Below are 19,667 nucleotides of genomic sequence, written 5' to 3'. Positions count from 1 at the left end.
TTCCCCCAAGCACTGCCAGGAGTGACCAGAAATAACGGTCACAAGCTGGCAGAGGGTAGGTTTAGGCTAGATATCAGGAGGTGCTACTTCAGTTAGGGCAGCTAGGATCTGGAACCAACTTCCAAGAGAAGTGGTGCTGGCTCCTACCCTGGGGGTTTTCAAGAGGGAGGTTAGATGAACACCTTGCTGGTGTCATTTGACTCCAGTACTCTTTCCTGCCATAGCAGGGGGTCAGACTAGGTTATCTAGTCAGGTCCCTTCCGACCCTAGAAACTATGAAACCCTAGTTGATTAATTGCTTTGTGCTTAGTAGATATTTTGTAGTCAGTCAGAAGCTTTGTTTGTTGGATGGGTGCCCGTGGTTAATCAGAGTTCTCCTTGCCCACAGAAGTAGGGCTCAAATGAATGAGTTTCATACCAAACACTCCTTAATATCCACAAAGGAAACCCCAACAAACCTATCACTTCAAAGCTATGGAACCCTAAACAGAATATCAGGTTTCCATGAATCCATTTTAAAAACTGCTCACCACCCAAGATGGAGATTCATCCAAGACAAAACAGACTTCCTGCAAAAACTCAAGAACATAAGACCACCTTCACAGTGGCTAGAAGGGTATCACTGGAGAAGTCACTAGCTTATATACCAACATCCCACACCAGGATGGCATCCAAGCCTGCCTAATGTACCTACAGAAACAATATTATGACTCAGAGTAAAGAGCACAGGATATCACTGAACTCATATACAACAGCTTCGTTTTCAACAACAAACACTTCCTCCAGACCATGGGTACAGTTATTGTTACCTCTCAGCAATGCATTCTTGGGGAACCCTGGCATAGCACACAGCCTGTTTGACTCACCAAGGACTCACCCCCTCCCCACCTCTGCCTGAACCAATTAGAGGAAGGACTTACAGAAGACAATAAAGATGAAATAGACTCACCTAAAGCCCTCCAGACAAGGGTGATAGGAGTGAAGCAACTCCAAATGCTAAAAATCAACCCACATCTACACACATCCAGCTCAGCATTTATTAGACCAGTTCTAGTAATGACTCTTCTATTGGTTCCCCAAAAACTCAATCTACCCATCTGTATTGCAAGCTTCCTCAGAATAATGCCACCCATTGCTAGGAATGATCAGTTCCCATTATCCAGCATGAGCCATCATTTACCCATAAATAAACCCAGTGTTCTCCCTTGAACTTGGTTGGGGGTTTTGTAGAGAACTAAGAATGGCTCAAGTTTCTGTCTTGGTGCCCAAATCCAAAAGCTGCACCAGTTCCACTCCTTTTCTGCCTGGAATCCTTCCACTGATCTTGCTGAGGACTCTGCCTGTCTGCAAGCTCCAACGAACACTTGGGAACCTCAACTGGTTCAAGCTTTATTGAGGGAGTTGGGGCCTCACCACTCTTCCCCACCCCCCTAAACTCCAAGAATCTGACTTGTACTTTCTTACTCCAGGCACAGCTTTTTAAATCAGCCTTTTGCTGATCAAACTTGAACCAGACTTCCCCAAATACTTAGTTGAAACCATGTCATATTGCAATTGTTTTATTTGCCTCTCTTGTATGGCTATTACTACTGGTATCATCATAACTTCGTGTACCTGGCAATAAAAGAAAAGTAGTAATAACTTATGGTCAAGCTTGTTGCTATACTCTCTCTGAACCTCACTTAGTCTTCCTTCCCTTTGACCTCCCCATTTGACCCAAGCCAAAGATCCCTGTAATGCCCAGAACTATGGTGGGGTCTGCTCATCAAGGGAGTTATTACTTACTAGGACCACTGGTGACAAGAGATTGTGACTTGCTGAGTTTTGAGGCTCATGAGGGTATCAACTGAAAGTGCTGATCAGACCCAGCCTACTCAGACATACTCTGTTAAAATGCAGTTCTAGGCATGCATTACCATCCTGTTCAAATAAAAGATGAACTGAGGTCAAGGCACATGAGGGTGTCAGCCTGTCAATGCTGAATATCTTGGTCTGACCTCAGATGCGCTCTGTTAACTAGTGTGCTAGTATCTGACTGCATCTTATTCTTGCTCTGATGAACTGGGTGCAAGGCGTATGAGGGCATTGGCCCATCAGTGCTGATTAACCTGGGCTGGCTCAGGCATGTCTGGTTAGGCAGCATGTGCACGGGCATATGTTTGACTGATTTGGTGGCAGGAGGAACCCAGCCCTATTGAAACCAGATCCTGAAAAAACAGCTCCACTGGGGGCGAGGACTAGCAGAAGCGAGAGCTACAGCTTCATATAGGAACACAAGTGACATGAGCAGCACATTGATGGAATTGCAGAGACCCCAGAAACATACCCCTAATAAATGAGCGCACACTAAAGTGACAGGCAAATCTGGTAACACTATGGGCACCAAAGTGGCCCCACCATATGCCAATCTAGAAGAATTCTAGAATCAAACCCTTACTACACCAAAGATACGTACATAACATCATTTGGACCACAACCCTGCAGTCTCCAATTGATTTCCACCAAAAATTCAACAATCATCACCCCTTCATGAGACTAATCGCTTGAGCACCAACACCAGTATTTTCTTTTTGGAAACCACAATCAATATCCAACATGGTAAAATAAAAACCACTATATACACAAGAAACCCATGGACCATAGACACAGAACCTGCAATCACCCTAAAACACACCAAGAAAGCTGTAACTTACAGCCACTCTCCAATACTTCCGCATTTGCGCAGAGAATACCCCCCCATCACCACTCACTAATCTCAAAAGGGCTTTCAGCCAACAAGGACGGGGAGACAGAGACAGGCTCAGGCAATTACTCCTGCTTGGCTTGCCGATGGCATGAAAAAGCTAACAGGGGGAGCTGAAACAGCCCAGGCATGTGGCAGTTCCCCGGGGACACCTACCTGTGCAGGTAGTGCATCAGGAAGAGACCCAGCAAGACGCGGTTGGGACTGTGGTGCAGGCGGGCGGCGCCGCTGCTGAGGACGAGCGGCACAAGGAGCGCAGGCAGCTCCTGCACGAACCAGGCGGCGCGGGCAGGCAGGCCGGGCCCGAAAGACGGCGAGGCGTAGCGGCCATAGGGTAGCTGCACGCAGCGCAGCACCAGCGCCAGCACCAGCCCCAGGCCCCCCAAGCCGCAGCCTAGCGCTGCCAGCAGCCACCGCTCCGCCGGGCTCTCCACCTCCCACCAGAACTGCTGCATCCCTAGTACCGGCCGCTCACCCCGCCAACCACTAAAAAGGCCAGTGAGGGACCTCGGCTTTTCTGCTCCAGCCGCCCGCCGCCGGCCAATCAGAGCCGGGGGGCGGGGCCGGCAGCAGTCGTGGCCCAGTCTACCGAGGCCGCCATGTGCGTCGGTGTCAGACGCCGCGTGGGTCCGCTACTCTAGGATCTCTGAACTTACCCCTCCCCCTAGGAAAGCCTGTCAGTCATTCCGGCCAGCCAATGGGAAGCGAGGAGCTTGCCCCCCTCACCCCGGCCGCTCGGTTGCAGCAGGCGCATGCGTAGAAGAAGGCTGTTCGGGGATGATGCCTAACATTCACATTGAGTTTCTTCCTGGGATGCTTCGGAAAATCCTTCCCTGCCCGGCTCAGGGAATTCGGAAGGCACTGCCTTTGCAGGGACCCTGCTCGCTGGTGGGGTGGGCCGAAGGAGCTCCAGGATTATGGTTCTGCTACCAGGCGGGCCCGGGGCAGCCTCTAGAGAGGCCTTCTTTTCGTGAGGAGAGGCCCTCTGGGTCGCGCATGCGCAGTGGTTCAGCTGAGTGTATTGCGCGGCGGTGGCGTTAGCGCCTCTTGTCGTTCCCTCACCGTTATCTTGCGGCGCGCGGCGGGGCTCGTGCAGGGCTGCGCTGTCATGGGCCGCAGGCAGCGCGACCGCCGGCGGCAGCAGCAGCAGCAGCGCCGGGAGCGGGGCGGAGGCGGGGACGGGCAGGGCCGCGACCCGGCGGTGAGCGGGGATGAGCGGAGGATGGGGGTTATGGGTGGGTGGTGCTGTGGAGAGCGGGGTGGCGCAGCCTGCCTCCCGCCCCCGGCTGACTTGCGGCGGGCCTGTTGCAGGGCTGGGCCGGCGGCTACCCCGAGATCGTGAAGGAGAACGCGCTGTTTGAGCGCTACTACGCGGCGCTGCGCATCGTGCCCGAGGGCGAGTGGGAGCCGTTCATGGCGGCGCTGCGGGAGCCGCTCCCCGCCACCTTCCGCATTACGGGCTACAAGAGGTGAGAGGGGCTCAGGCCTGAGTCCGAGTGTCCTGCTGTGAGGGGCAAAAAGGCCCGTGGTCCCCCTCGCTCGGGGTGGGGGTCTGTGTAGGGCCTTCTCCCCATGGTCTCGGGTTGTTCTGGGAGAGCGGGTGCTCTTTGTGCACATGGGCAGACAGGCAGGGGTTTTACTCTCCTAGCCACTGCTGCACGTCACTTGTACTGCACGGTTAGTTGGCATTTCGCGCCATTGGCTTTTAGACTGAGTTGTTGTCATGCCATGAAAACAACTCTCCAGCTACAAGAACTGCTTTCCGGTCTTAAAAACTAGTGCTTGAAGAGGTGTAACGCAAGAGGTCCAGAGTTTTCTCTTAGTCCTCAGTGGGTCCACTGAAGTCCAGTGGTCTCCAACTTTTTTTCAGTAGGAGATCACCTTTGGCATTTAAAAGCAGCCCAAGATCTACCATGTGCCACTGCTACTCCCCTTCCCTGCCCCCTCGCCCAGCAGGTAAGTCTGTGGGAAGGGAAGGGGGGTACATATTAAGGTAGAGGGAGAAAAAATTATTTGGGGGCGCACCTCCCCAGCAGCTAAGTCCCACCTGGCTGGGGTCCCACTCAAGTTACCCCTGCTTCTGCTGCCACGACACTGACCCTCACTGCAGGGGCCTCGATCTAGCTCTCACCCATTTCCTCCTCTATGGACTGACCAGCTGGGTTGGGGCACGTGCATGCATGCATGCGTGCAGGCACTCAGCCCCCACCCCAGCCTGGGATGTACTGTAAGAGGCTCCCAGATCTACCGGTGGATCGAGATCCACTGTTTGGTAACCCCTGGTGTAATGTCTCTCTAGGTTGTTTTCTGACCTATATTTGAGCGTGTGGCAGGAACCAGGGAGAAGCAATCTGGGGACCAACCAGAGTTAAATCAGTCCTGGGGGAGAGAATGGACATGCCATTCTTGGAAGAGAGCATTGTCCTTCAGCATCCTTATTCTTTGCAGCACTTGCTGGCCCCTCTGGCAGGAAGCAGAATGTGCCCATTTACAATCCTGGCATTGTACCACAGGGAAATATAGGCACTGTTGCTGTCTGGTTCCAGACAGGCTAAGGGAAGCTGGAAGATGTTGCTGTCCCAGGGGCAGATGGCAGGGTAGCTGTGAGTAGCTTGATTCTTGTTGTGTCAGCACAGCCCTGGCCCCTTCCCTGCCATGGGCCTTGAGGTGCACATGCAGCCACTGCTGGCAACAGGTTGGGCCAGGGCTTTGAACTGGGCCCAGAGCAGCCTTGCAGCTGCCTACTGCAAGCAGCCCAGGCAGGCTCTTGCCACCTGCCAAAGAGCCTGCGTGGACATGGTGGTGAGCACTAAGTGCATAGCCAGCCCATGGTGCTGCAAGGAGACAGAGAGCACTGAGACCCTGCTCTGCTGAAGACATGGGCGGGGCAGAGAGGAACAGGAAGGGCGCTTCCTGGGGAGAGAGGTGCGGATTCTGGGGGAAGGGTGGGGACAGACCAGGGGTTGAGTCTTGTCCGAGTTCCGTGTCTTCCTGCCCAGGCCTGTGCAACGGGGACTACCTCAACATTTCCTCCTGCAGTGGGCATCTGTGCCTTTGGGCTTTCCTCATGAGGAAGCCTTGTGGTGGGGGGTATTGCCCTTTCATATATTTCATAGTTTTCTAGGGTTGGAAGGGACCTATTAGATTGTCAAGTCCAACCCCCTGCTCTGGGCAGGCAATAGCACTGGGGTCAAGTAACCCCAGCCAGGTGCTTGTCTCCTTTTGAACACCTCCAAGGTAGGGGAAAGCACCACCTCCCTTGGAAGCCCAATTCATATTTCAGCAATCCTCACCATAAAGAAATTCTCCCTGATGTCCAATCTAAATCTATTCTCCTTCAGTTTATGGCTGTTTTTTCTAGTAACCCTGAGGAGCACCCTGGTAAACAGAGTATCCCCTATTCCCTGCTGACCACCCCCCTTCCTCCCCCTCCCAATGAGTTTGTAGACAGCCATGAGATCACTTTTCAGCCTTCTCTTGTGGAGGCTGAAGAGATTCAGGTCCCTCAATCTGTCTTCAAAGGATTTTACCTGCAGGCCCTCAACCATATGAGTAGCCCTCCTTTGAACCCTTTCCAGATTATCCACATCCTTCTTGAAGTGCAGCATCTAAAACTGGATGCAGTACTCCAGCTGCCACCTCACCAATGCCACACAGAGAAGTATCACCTCCCTAGACCTGCTTGTGATGCACCTATTAATTCAGGAAAGAGTGCAGTTAGTCTTATTTGTTACCTCGTCACATTGGTGACTCGTGTTCATTTGTGCATCAACTATGACTCCGAGATCCCTTTTCACTGCTGTGCTACTTAAAATGGTACTTCCCAGTCTATAGGTGTATTGGTGATTCTTTCTCCCCAGGTGCAGCACTTTGCACATATCTTTGAATCCTATTCTGATCCACTCACTTCCCCAGTCTACCTAAATCCACCTGAATTCACTCCCTACCATCTAATGTGTTTACTATATCCCATAGTTTTGTGTATTCTGGCAGCAATTGTAGTGGCGACTCCCACAGGTTTCCAGGCCAGGAGGAGCAGGTGGAGTGCAGCTGGGAAACTGCATCCCCTGCTCCTGTTTCCCCTGACCCTGGTGCCCATGGCTAGTTTTATTGATCCTGTACTCCCTCTGGCTTCCTCCAGCTGTGTGTTCCTCTTACATCCTCCCCCCACAACCATTTCACCTGTGCATCTTAATGCCTTCTCAGAATTGTTGCTTCGGCTTGAGAGTTGCAGCAGCCTCAGCCTTGGAGTGGATCTGTTCCCTGCTGGCTGGTGTATGTCCCATCCCCTCCGTCTTTGCTATCCCCTCACAAATAAGAGCAAAGCAGGTGGAAAGGCATTCTCCTCCTTGGTTGCATTCCCCTTCCTACAAGACAAAAACAGGTGAAGACATGAGCTCTGGCAAAACTGGGACATGTGCCTGTTGCCCTGGGCCCTATCCACACCCCTTGCCTCCCCACCACCTTCCTTGGGTCTGCAGTTGAGCCAGGATCCTTAAATCTAACAATTGTCTTACTATCTGGCTCTTCATTTTTCACACCTCTGTCACTAATCCTAAAGCTCACGCATCTGGGGCCACTTTTCCCTCTAGGCTGTGGTACCCCTGGCTCCGCTGTCTGCCCCAAAGCGTGTGTGCAGCTGCTGCCACCGTGGCACTGGTCTGGGGCTCTGGGTCCCAGTATACTGGTTGCAGCTTCCTGGCTGCCTGTCACAGCCAGCCCAGGCTCTGGGCAGCTGCTGCCTGTCATGGAGCCCGAGCTGTTTGCAGCCTCCCTGCTGCAAACAGGTAAGGCTCCATGGCTGATGGCAGTTGCCCAGAGCCTGAGCCGGTTGTGGTGTGCTGAGCAAAATGGCCTCACATGCCATGCTGTAGCACGTGTGCTTGGATTTGCTGACCTTTGTCCTAGCATCTGTTTACTTCATTTACATTCTATGTCTATTTATGTATTTGTTTTTTTGCTGGAGAAAAAATAAATTCTTAGTTTGGCAGTGTTCAATCTCCAGCCTGCAGGCTGAAACCAGTGCATGTGGGTCACCCCATGGCCTGCAGAGCAGCCCCACATCACTTATCTGGCCTATGGAGTTAGAAGGTTGAGTGTTGCTCTCTTAAACTGTCTTTCATTTTCTTTCAAGACTCAGAAAGAAGGTTGTCAAGGTGAATATTGCAGAGAGAGAAAACATTCTCAGTAAGGGCACATCCTTGCAACAAAATGCAAAGCTGGGTTCATGTAATTTAGTTAACATGGGTAACAGTAATAGTGAAGACACAGCAGCATCCAATTCAGTATGTGTCAGAAACCAGAGTGTTGGTCCAGGCTGCTTGAAGGGTTTATACTTTGGCTGACACCTAAGTATGAAGCTCTGCAACTGGATTTTCATTGCTGTTATTCCCTGTGCTAGCCAGACTGTGCCAGTATAGATCTGCAGAGGCATTGTGTAATTACACGACTGATGTTTCCATGTGGATGTACTTGATATTCCCAGTCTAACTAGTTCATTTCCCTTCCATAGGAATTACAGGGTTATGTATTGCATTCTCCACAAGATCCCTGCCTCACTGCATTGGAAGCATGTTGTTTACTTGATGAGCAGGAGTTTATTTTACTCATCCTTATCTTTCAGTGTGCCCCCCCCCCCTGCCAATATCTTATGTAAGGCATGCTGCTCAAACTGTGATCTGATGATAGAATTAGTAATTTTGTCTCCAACTTTTGTGCTGTGCTTATCATATATAAGCATCTTACAAACATTTCAAAAAATTACTTTCACAAAAATGCCATGTGAGTAAAAGTTGTAATATAACTGATATGCATACAGGGGCTGAATCAAAATTGCATGGATATCCTTTATGCTAACCTTTTCTGTTTTTTTGGCAGGGGTTTTTGAGTGCTTGACCTTACAGCTTTTTTTCTTTGTAAGATAGTGGGGGGCTTGTGCAATCTCATCTTCAAAGAAGTTATGGGGTGGGGGAAAGGAGGAATTTCATCATGTGGTATCCAGATAAGAGCTTCACAGTCCCACAACAGAGTTGGTACCTTTAGATCCACCACTGAAATGCCTGCCTCGGACATGGGTATATAAATGGAAGCAGTAGTGAACTATTACCTCACTTGCAGAAGGGGAAAAGAGGTTACCAGTGTGTGTCACAGTTGTTTGCTGGTGGCAAAGGAATGGTGACAGTTGGGTTCCATCCTAGGCTGTAAGGAAGGGATCCTGCTTTAAGGACACACCTTTATGCCTTATCCTTTGATCCCACCCTGGTCTCTTCCTCCTCGTTCCTCATTTCAGTTGTATTCTCCTGGTGTACCTGCCCCAAGTCTGCACTTCTTTGGCTTCTCCCATTTCAGTGCCTTGTCCCAGCCAGTCCTCCCCTCCTCTATCTCATGCTTTATTCTAATCGTCGTTGGCCTCCTCCCACGCTTACATCACAGTCAGACTTTCTCCTCGTTCCCTTTCTTGTTCCAATCTGGTTCTTTTCAGCTCATCATTCAAGTCAGTTTGTTTTCTTCTCTGTGTTGCTTGATTAGTGGAAATGGTGCTTTTGAAAATACAGGGGAGAAAAATCACTTGATCTCTGTTCCTGTGCCTGCCTAGTTTTGCAGCCCTGGGCTGGAGTATGCCCAGTTGATCTGAGGGGATGATATGTGAAGGTTGGTTATGTGGAGAAGCTCTGAGGGGACAGAGCGAGCTCAGTTTGCACAAAACCTTCATTAAAATTTAGTGGCTAAAATCTACAAATCTGAACATGTGCAAATTGCATTTCTTCTCTTCCATCCTCCCAGTGGTATATAACAGGGCTGTCCAGTTTCTGAGTGGTCAGGATATTATGGTAGCCTGGGCCCTCTGATGGCATACACATAGGAGTTGGAGCAAGAAGATAAAGCCAGAGTGAGAGGTAAATCCCAGAGACCTTTGTGGCAGCAGCTGGAGTGCTCAGGGAAGTAAGGGCAGGAGCCTGTGGGCTGCATTTTAACACCTTGCAGGCTGCAGTTGGACGGCCCTGGTCTGTAACTTCGCCAGTTTGGCAAGTTGTTGTAGGAAGAGAAAAATGCATGATCCTGGTCCACAGGCCTTTACTGTATTTCAGGTCTGTACTTCCAAGTACGTGCCCACTGAGCTTTTCAACACAAAGTGGTTGTCAGATTTTTCTTCTTGGAAACAGCTGAAACATTGGTTGAAATGTCCCCACAAAATTCAACTGAGGCAGAAATACAGCATGAACATTTTGCATAGCGTGTTTGATAAGCTTATAAATAACTGAAAACAGGTTCTTAAAGTGGGAAGTGCTAGGTAGCCTTAATAAGGGATAATAACCACTCTGCCTATAATAAAGTGCACCTCCACATTGTTTTTCTTTGTTAAATAATGTATCTAGCTCCCCCTTCAACATGCAACTTTCCTAAATGTGAGACAAGAATTCCAAGTATATTGTGCTTTTGCTTTGCAATGTACTAGTTAGGTTATATTCCGAATATAACTTTGCTTGGGTTCTGCAACTTGTATAAAGTGGTGTTAATTTGGAGAAAGTACAGGATGGGTAAATAAAAAATATATGGGCTAAATAAGGGAATATGCAAAGAGAGAAATAAAATTGAGATTTGAGCTAAGATCATAAGACAGACACATATTTAAGTGCTCTTCAGTGGGCACAACGAGAGGAAGGGCATTTGATGCCCAAAAGCTTGTCCAACAGTTCTCTCAACTAAACTCTTGGTCCAGTAAAAGATCTCATAAAAAAGCCTTGCCTCTTGGATATTTCCTGGACTATCATGGCTGCAACAACACTCCAGCCGTAAATATTAAAACTAATTCAGGGTAACTTTAAAGCTTGAAACTTCCTTAAATCATTGGATGCAAGTGAGCTGGTGTTATGAAGGTTAACTCAGGATTATTTACAAACATTAATTGTGGAAATTTATTTTTGCTCATTACTTCTGAAATGGAGAAAGTGGTGACTGCTTAAAATGGACTTCCATTGAAATTAGTGACATGTTGAAATCTGGTTGATAGGGTGAAGTTGAATTAATAGAAGTGGCATTGATTTTTGTTGATGACATTAGTTGGGATGGGGTCGTGTCTTTCAGGTTGATTTTTCTTGTTTGTTTGTTTTAACAGGTAAGTCTTCTGCATTGGCCCAGATGTTGACTAGTTTCATACATAGGCTTTTTTCTTTCCCTAGCCATGCAAATGAAATTCTCCACTGCTTGAAGAACAAGTATTTCAAGGAGCTGCAGGACCTAGTAGTGGATGGTCAGAAAATTGAAGTGCCACAACCGTTAAGCTGGTAGGAAAACAAAGGAACTCTTTGTAGATTTAGAGCGTATCACTTCAAAGAGCTCAGTTTCCTCTTCTCTATTACTCTTCTCAGTCTAATAGTTAACATACACTTGTGGTGGAATTAACTGATCTAAAAGTTGAGCTATGGAGCATAAGTAAGCTGGGATAATATTTTCCCCTGAAAAATAAAAGCTATTGGAATCTTAGTAGCAATAAAGTGTACCTACTACCCAGATCCTGCTGGGTATAGCTAATCAAGTATTGTACTCCTGCAGGCAGTCTAATAATTACTTTTGCATATTGTTGCTACCATTAGAAATTAATTTAAGGTGCTTATTAGTACTGGTTTTAGCAGCTGTTATATGTGTCACATTTGTTTTAATAAACAAAATGAAGCTTCCCATAGCATTGAATATTTTATGTTGTTGTTCTTTTTTAAGTAAAACCACCCACTTGAAAAAAATGTTTTATTTGAAGATTGTGCACCCTACTGCACCTTTGCTACATAGGTTTACTTCATCATTCCCTTTTCAGAAAAGAACCTTGCAGACACTGATAGGGTGCTAACAAATATATTTTTAAAGGATAATATTTTTTCTTAATTTAAATACTGTTCTGTTAAAAACTGCAAATCTTTACATTTGTTCATTTTAACATCAGGTTAACAATCCCTTAAATATGTTCTTTGCAAAGTGACTTAAACATACTTAAAGTTATCCGAGTCTCGGGACAAAAGTTAACATTGAAACTGGTATATAAGTGTTCAGAAACCAGTTTGGATCTGTAATACAAGAGTAGTTCAGTGCACATAAACCACTTGCAAAATGACTGAAACAGGTTTAAGATAAGTATCAGACCTAACTGATTTAGGTTAAATCAGTTTATTGAACTTCTATCCCTGATTCCCTCCAGATTCAAGTTAACTCTGTTCCCCAGCATCCCAGGATGCTTTGCATCTCCTCTTCCCTGTAAACCCCTCCTTGCAGGGTGGGTGGGCTAGCCTTGGCCCAAGCTGTGAGCTCCAGCTGAGCAGGGAAGCGTGCTATAGTGCCTCCCGGCTTCTGGCCTGAGCCACTGCAGGCATATGGCTGCATTTTTGGAATCAAGTGAATGGCTGTTCACTTGCTTACTGGTTTAATTTACGCTAACCTGTGAAGATTGAATTGATTCAGCCTCAGGCCATTTGATGGTCTGCTTAGCCCAAAAGCCTTACCATCTCTTCAGGCAGCTCACCTACATTTGTCACTCAGCCATTTTATTTTTACAGTGCAACAGTCCCAGGTTGTGGTGTGGTTGTATCTTTACATTGATGCCAGTCCCAATAAAGCAGGGACAGGTCATGTATGGTCTGCGGGCTGGATCTATCCTGCCAGGTGGTGTCGTCCAGCCTGCAGGCACTTGCCAAGTAATTGTACCCAGTCTACGTGCTTCACTCCCACCCTCCTGCTTAGGAGGATCCTGGTCCCAGCCAGCACATGCAGCTTCCAGGTGGGGCCACTGCTGCAGCTGCCAGGTGACCTACTCGGCTTCTCTGGCCTTGACTTCTCCTGTGTCCATGCTGCAGCATTCACTCCAGGCACCAGGTAGGGAAGCTGCAGGTGGGCAGGAACATGGAGCGTGGGGCTGGCGCTAGGGCGCAGCCCAGGGCCTGTGCCTGACAGGGTGGCAGGAGTGTGGAACTCAGGTGGGCAGGGTATGAGGAATGATGGGGGGAGGGGGCTTGCAGACCCCCACACGTGCCCCCCTGTCATAGTGCACAGCTGCTGCCAGTGGCAGCAACAGCAGGCCTCAGGCCCTTGGGGTGCTCATGGTCTGTGCAGTCACAGCTGCCAGGCGGCAAATGGCTCCAGCCATTCTGGGAGCTGCATGTGGAAGCAAGGAATGGAGCCAGGCTGGCCCGCCACATGGGGCTCGTGCACCTCTAGGAACTTGCACACCCCCAGGGGGAAGTGCTGTGCAATGGAGCCAGCTGCTTTTCCTACTCCATGCCACCACGTGTGGCTCGCAGGACTCTGTCAGCAAGCAGCACCACTTCCAGCAGAGTCTTGTGACCTGCACATGGCATCAGGGAGTGGAGCCAAGCTACTGGCTTCATTGTGCGGGGCTTCCCCCCAGTGGCACGCGAGTCCCTGGAGCTGCACGTGAGTCCCACATGATAGAGATGGACTAGCCTGGCTCCACTCCCTGCTGCCATGTGCAGCTCACAAGTCTCCGCTGGAAGTGGTGCTGCTTCCTGGCAGAGTCCCATGAGCTGCATGTGGCAGCAAGGAGTAGGAAAGGTTAGCTGGCTTTATTGCATAGCGTTTCCCCCCGGGGGTGTGCAAGTTCCTGGAGGTGCACATGAGCCCCATGTTGTGGGCCAACCTGGCTCCACTCCTTGCTTCCACATGCCACTCCCAGAACTGGTTGAGCTATGCGCCGCCTGGCAGCTGTGACTGCACAGACTATGAGCACCCTAAGGGCCTGAGGCCTGCTGTTGCTGCCGCCGCCAGTGGCTGTTCTCCGTGGGGGGGCACGTGGCAGTCTGCAAAGCCTCCCATTGTCCCACACACACCCACACCCTGCCCACCCTATGTCTGCACTCCTGCTGCCTGAACTGGCTGGAGTCGTGCTGTTGGGCAGCAGTGCCTGTGCTGGTCATGAACACCCCGAGGGCTGGCAGCTGCTGCTGCCACTGTCATGGGGGTGGGGCGTGTGGGGGAGTCCCCACCCTCCCTCACACCCCCCACCCCCTTCCCACATATACACATACCCTACCCCGCACAACACAGCCACATCCCCTTGCAACCCCACCCCCACACACTCTCCCCAGCATACTCCACACACAATATATAAGAGTAATACTGTTTTGACCTATTATTCAATCACCTCTATATACGTTACACACACACACATAAATCAGGACAAAATATTGTTTTGAAATAAAATATGTTATAGTAGATCATAGAATCATAGAAGTAGGGTCAGAAGGGACCTTATAGATCTTCAAGTCTGACCCCCTGCCAGGGCAGGAGAAAAAACTGGGCTCAAGTGATCCCAGCTAGGTAGGCATCAAGCCTCCTCTTAAAGACCCCCAGGGTAGGAGCCAGCACCACTTCCCTTGGAAGTTGGTTCCAGATCCTAGCCGCCCTACCTGTGAAGTAGTTCTTACGGATGTCTAATCTAAACCTACTCTCCAACAACTTGTGGCCGTTATTCCCTGTTATGCTAGGGGGCACTAGGGGAAACAAGGTCTCTCCCAAACCCTTCTGGTCCCCCCCCAGTGAGTTTATAGACTGTATAGATGTTTGAGTTTAGCATATGATTTGGGTTTTTTTGGTTCCAAGATGGCAATCCCCCTTCCCCACCCCCCCCTCCAACCCCCGAGTGCTTCCAGGGGCAAGGGTAGGGCTTTATCATGGTAAAGGTCAGGGGTTAGGGGGCAGGACTTCTGGTCCCAAAATGGCGACCAGGGGGTGGGGCACTTGTCAAGGGGCAGGGCTACCATTGCGGCCCTCAGCAGCTCACCAAAACTCATTAAGTGGCCCTCTAGCTGAAATAATTGTCCACCCCTGCAATAAAGTGATAGCTTGAATATGTTCAAATCAGGCACAGGGCCCATCTCACAAGGCCCAAGAGACAGTTATGACATTGTTAAAAACTAAAGCATTTTATTTATTGTTTCAAACGGCAGCATTCCCAAACAAGTTGTATTTCAGAAGTGTGAACAGTGAGACCTTTACTTCAGTGTTACTGAACTTCCTTTGAAGCATTCCAGTCTAGGATTATCTGAAGTATCTGTGGTCAGCATTTTTCCTTTTTGCTGGATGTACTTTTTTTTTGTGCATTTGGTGATGAGTTTGATTATTTCATACAACACAAGCAAAAAATTGCCTAGTGGAACTTTTATGGGCTGAGTTATCATTCTGACTGTCTGAGGTGCACAGCAGAGTTGTGTACTAGTCTCAGTGATGCAAGTATGAAGATTCATTGCATAAAAATCTATTGTTACTGTGGTGTTTCTGCTGGTGCCAAAGTGAACCGATAATGATCTCTTCTGTTAAGATTGCAGATTTTCCTTCTTGGGACTGAGTTGGTTCTTGACATGGGCCAAAGGTGTGGTTTCAACTCTACTGTTACAACTCCAATTCCTTTTCCGAAACAGAATTGTTTGGAAGCTTGAAATGCATAAGACGGTTAAATAAGGAGTGTTATTTTGTCCGTGTCTTCTGCCTTCTTTACAATTTTTTTTTTCAACAGGTTATTAATTGGATCGGTACTAAATTATTGAAATGGTTTTTTAGTTGTTTTAAGGTGACTGAATGTTTTTAATTGTTAATGTTTTTCACATTGGATTACTCTAAAATAAAAGATGCACAAAATGACATTCTTCTGTTTCTTCAGGTATCCAGAAGAGCTAGCATGGCACACAAACTTGAGCAGAAAAATCTTGCGGAAGTCACCAGAACTAGAAAAATTTCATCAGTTTCTGGTTAGCGAGACAGAGTGTGTAAGTTGTAACAACTGAAACTTTCTGTATCCTGAGCTAACTTTTCTCTTTAGAACTAGAACGTCTCATATTGGGCAGTTTATATGGTGCTCAGTCTGGTCTATAATCTCTGAAGAGCTAAGTTAATATCATTTTTGATCTTTTTTCAGCTATATTTGATTTTATTCTTAACTGTTGTGGACAATGGTTCATCTCACAGGACCAGAACATAGCAATGATTATCACATACCCTTGGCCTAAATTAGAGGTTTTCAACCTTTTTTAAGGAGTGTACCCCTTTTGGTGGCATTTGCTGGACATGGGGGTGGGGCTTTGTGTGGGATGGTGGATGGTGGCTGCCGCTGTGTGTGAGTGAGCTCCCCCCTGCCTCTCCTAGCATCTGGGTGGTGCCTGTGTGGCCCACAGAGGGAAGCCACTGCCTCCCCCACCCCCAGCTCTGCTTCTGGGAGGTGGCAGCACGAGGTGGGTGGCAATGCTGCATCCCTGACTGCCTGTGCTTTTCCAAGTACCCCTGGTTGACAACCCCTGGCCTTAATTTTAAGAGACCAGTACCTCTTTTTGGTTGCCCAACTAAAAATGCCTTGAGGGCCTGATTTCCATCCCCTTCCCCCTCCCCTGAGGTCAGATACTGAGTTAAGCATCTACGGGTATGGCTGCCCCCAACATTTTAGGTTTTGCTTGAATTCATCCCTTCTGTCCACAACATTTGTATAGTGAATTGTTACTACTGCATGTACTGTGCAGCATGCTTCTGCGTACTTAGCTGGTGTATAGGTTTTCTTGTCCCTTTTTGGCAGCGGGGTGTGAGGCAGTCCAGGCTCTGGCTGAGCAGTCAAGAAAAGGGGAGTTATAGAAAGGCCAGAGAGAGAATTATGGATTAGGAACTGGAGGATATACTGATGAATTGTCCTGCAGGGCATGCTTTCTAGAACTATACTGCAGGGAGGGGGACTTGGGGGCTAGAAACAAGGAGACAGGATGGGCATGCTGGGTCTCAGAGCTTCAGAAGGGCTTCCAGTGCAGATGGAAGTGCTACCGCGGGGCAAGCTTGGAAGTTTGAAGTAGGAATTCTAGACAGGTGTGAGCTTGAGCACATGCTGAAGCCAGGACTTAACTGGCATTATAGGCAAGGCTTAGAATGGCTGAGGTTGAGTCATCATTCAGAAATGGAGCTTTTGGAAATGTCTGGCAGGGCTTTCTTGAGTATAATAGAAGATTTATAAGCATTAGGATTTAAATTAAAGGGGAATCATGAAATGTTTACCTTGCCTGTACTTGACTGAAGCCAGATTCTCTAGTCTCTTCCTCTTAAAAGTTTGAAGCACATCCATAATCATAAGGGAAAGAGATTTTTGTTTAATAAGGAATCTTGTTACTAGTGAACTGGTGTGTTACAGTTAGTTGGTGTTTGATACTTGCATTTCCCATGACATTTGTAATACATGGTAACAAAGTCAGTTGTAATAGCTGGAGTTATCGAACTTTTTTTTTTTTTAGTATGCATTAGCGTAGAGCAAAGAGAACGTACTGATGTCTTGTATAAATCACTGAAGTTATTTTATTGTAAAACAAATTATGACTTTGTAGTGGAATGCAAAATATACATGTGCTCTTTTCTTTTAGGGAAATCTTAGTCGCCAGGAAGCTGTCAGTATGATTCCTCCCCTTCTGCTTAATGTTAGTCCTCATCACAAGGTAACTTAAATAAGTTTGGTCTAGTTAACAAAACAGTTTTGACAAATTAAGAAAAAATGCAAAACCCACCCCTTTGTATTGGTGCTTTATTTAATAGCATATGCTGTGTGTTGTGCACAAACTAGTGATGAACTATTCTCTATGGGTATTGAAAAGTCAAATATTTTTTCACCTAAACATACTTCCATTTAAATGTTTGATTTGGTTTGCTCCCACCAACTCCTTAAGCATTTTGCTTAAAAACAGAGCTACTTTCACACACATCACTTTCTCACTTTGATGACATGCCAAAGCAAAACAGTGTCTGAGTGAATCCTAAGTCACTGTTTTATGCTGGCTGGTCTGCCAGTTCCACGAAAGTTTGGAATGGACCTCCCATATCAAAGCCACTCCTTTGCTGTTGCAGGCGGCCCTTTTCAGCAGTTCCACTCATAACTTCTTCAGCTCCATCTTAACCAGCTAATTGATTTGCCCCTATATTGCTGCTACTGGAAGGCTGTTCCAGAGCCTCACTCCTCTGACAGCTGGAAATCTTCTAATTTCCATCTTGAATTTATTCATGGCCCATTTATGCCCATTTGTTCTTATGCCAATATTGTTCCTTAGTTTTAAATAGCTCTGTTTCCTCCCTGGTGTATTTACAGACAGCAGTGATAGTCTCTCTCAGTTTTGTTTAGCTAGACTAAACAAACCAAACTCTTCTTAGTCATCTTTAATGGAGTAAATAGATTAAAGGATAGATGCTTTCTCACTTTCTGAATTTTACCTGGAATCAAATTAATTGATATTACACATACAAGACTTTTATGCAAGAAGCTTGTTGTGAGAGAACATCTGTTCATTTTACCAGCCTTTCTATTTCTCTTGTTTTATGTAAAGGCTTAACGACCCTATTTTAAATCTGGATTTTAAATTTCAGTGGTTGTTTACATAACCTTTGCCTTGTTCTGCAGCTTTATTTTCATCTGCTGTCATTTTGCTGGTCAGCCTTAATAGGAGTCCAGGTTGTTTGGTGTTGCTCTCTTCATTCTTTGTCTTAGTATTAGCTGCAAAAACAAACAGATGTTTAATTGCTTCCTCCACAGGTGTCTTTAGTTTTCCCAGCAGCAGATGTCCTTTGTAAAGTTTAAGTGTCTGCTCATTTTAGTTGCTTATATTTCCATGATGCTTTTATGTTGCTGTATTAGAGTGTAGTATGTAGCTTTTAGAGTTGAAGCAACGTACCTTTCCTAGAGGTGTTTTCTCTTTTGGGTTTTCTGTGCCAGAATGTGTTAACTGCCAGTGAGTTCACTGCCAGTTAGTTTGAGAGTGTTCCTGACTCTTTGTTCCAGAGTACAGAATTTGTGTATTTATTTTTTTTTACCTGAGGCTTTTCGCTGTGTTTAATTACAAATGTGTGGGGAGAGTCCAAACTAGCTTTTACAGCCTAACTATCTTGGATTTACTGGTAAAAAGCAATCTGAGATGAGAAAAATAACAACACTTAAATGTAAATATATGGTTCATGAATATACCCAATTTTTCTTAACTTCAATAATAATTGTTCATGCATATGGAGAACTGAATTATATTTCTGATGGATGCATGCTCCCGTGTATGTATATGCATGCAGAACAGGGGTATTTCATGTAAGTTGTAGTTAGAATAAACTTGTCCATTTCATAATTGTATGATCTTGTATCTGCAAAGCATCTCGTATTTAAGCAAGAAGCTATAATAAATTAAAACTAAAACTTAAGAAACTTCGATGTTCTTTTTTACTTTTTTTTTTCCTTGCTAGATTCTAGATATGTGTGCTGCGCCTGGGTCTAAGACTGCACAGCTAATTGAAATGTTGCATGCAGATATGAATGTTCCTTTTCCAGGTGAGTTTGTCAGGACCGCTTTGGGATTGTGAGGCTTTAAATTGCAAAGATGTTTTGTTTTATTTTTGTGTTTTGTTTTTTTTCCTAAGAGGATATGCAAGTATTAAAAAAATCCAAAAACCATATACTGTATTTAACTGCATACTTTCCCCTCAAAAAATAGTCCTTCCAGTTCGGGGCACGTGTCTTTAGTGGGAAAGTTGATTTCTTCATTGGAATGGCAGAATTGATGATAGCTTTTAGCTAAGCAGCCAAAAAGCTGGTGCCAATTTGGCAGTGACTGTGAGAGGGTTAAAATTAGCTTTTGCCTGAGCAGCCAGGAAGGGGTGAGTGAGCTGAAGAGTTAGACTATCCCTGTTCCATGTAGTCAGCTTTCAGCCATGACTAGAAAAATCTTTTTCTTTTTTTCCTTCATTCTGTCTTCCCAAAACAGGGTGCATCTTATTTGAGGGCTTGTGGTATGTGAGGAAATACAGTATTCATATGCTGAATAACATTGGCCTTACTGGTCAAGTAAGACAGGGGAAGCGAGTATATAGTAGACTTCAGACTTTTAAATGACCTCTTTAATCGGCTTCTACTTTGAGGCATCGTGGC

General features: G+C 46.8%; 2 protein-coding genes across 3 annotated transcripts in view; one reads left to right on the top strand and one right to left on the bottom strand.

Annotated features, from left to right (window-relative positions):
• SRD5A1 (steroid 5 alpha-reductase 1) overlaps positions 1-3,198 on the bottom strand; it is a 16,878-nt gene extending 13,680 nt beyond the window's left edge. Inside the window, exon 1 of the mRNA XM_019520994.1 lies at positions 2,900-3,198. Coding sequence (XP_019376539.1) covers positions 2,900-3,198 — 299 coding nt within the window. The remainder of the gene's footprint in view (positions 1-2,899) is intronic.
• Positions 3,199-3,801: 603 nt separating this feature from the next.
• The window catches only part of NSUN2 (NOP2/Sun RNA methyltransferase family member 2), a 51,451-nt gene continuing 35,585 nt past the window's right edge, over positions 3,802-19,667 (top strand). Inside the window, exons 1-6 of one of the 2 annotated variants that reach the window (XM_019520979.1) lie at positions 3,803-3,944; positions 4,055-4,212; positions 10,924-11,028; positions 15,405-15,510; positions 17,134-17,205; positions 18,986-19,070. In XM_019520979.1, coding sequence (XP_019376524.1) covers positions 3,852-3,944; positions 4,055-4,212; positions 10,924-11,028; positions 15,405-15,510; positions 17,134-17,205; positions 18,986-19,070 — 619 coding nt within the window. In that variant the 5' untranslated portion in view covers positions 3,803-3,851. Of the gene's footprint in view, positions 3,945-4,054; positions 4,213-10,923; positions 11,029-15,404; positions 15,511-17,133; positions 17,206-18,985; positions 19,071-19,667 lie in introns of both variants that reach the window. The other variant, XM_019520988.1, reaches the window with a different exon arrangement.

This window comes from Gavialis gangeticus, unplaced genomic scaffold (genome assembly GCF_001723915.1).
Source record: "Gavialis gangeticus isolate Ggan-Ray unplaced genomic scaffold, GavGan_comp1, whole genome shotgun sequence".
In the NCBI taxonomy this organism is placed as follows: Eukaryota; Metazoa; Chordata; order Crocodylia; family Gavialidae; genus Gavialis; species Gavialis gangeticus.
This window is presented reverse-complemented; position numbering and strand designations above follow the sequence as displayed.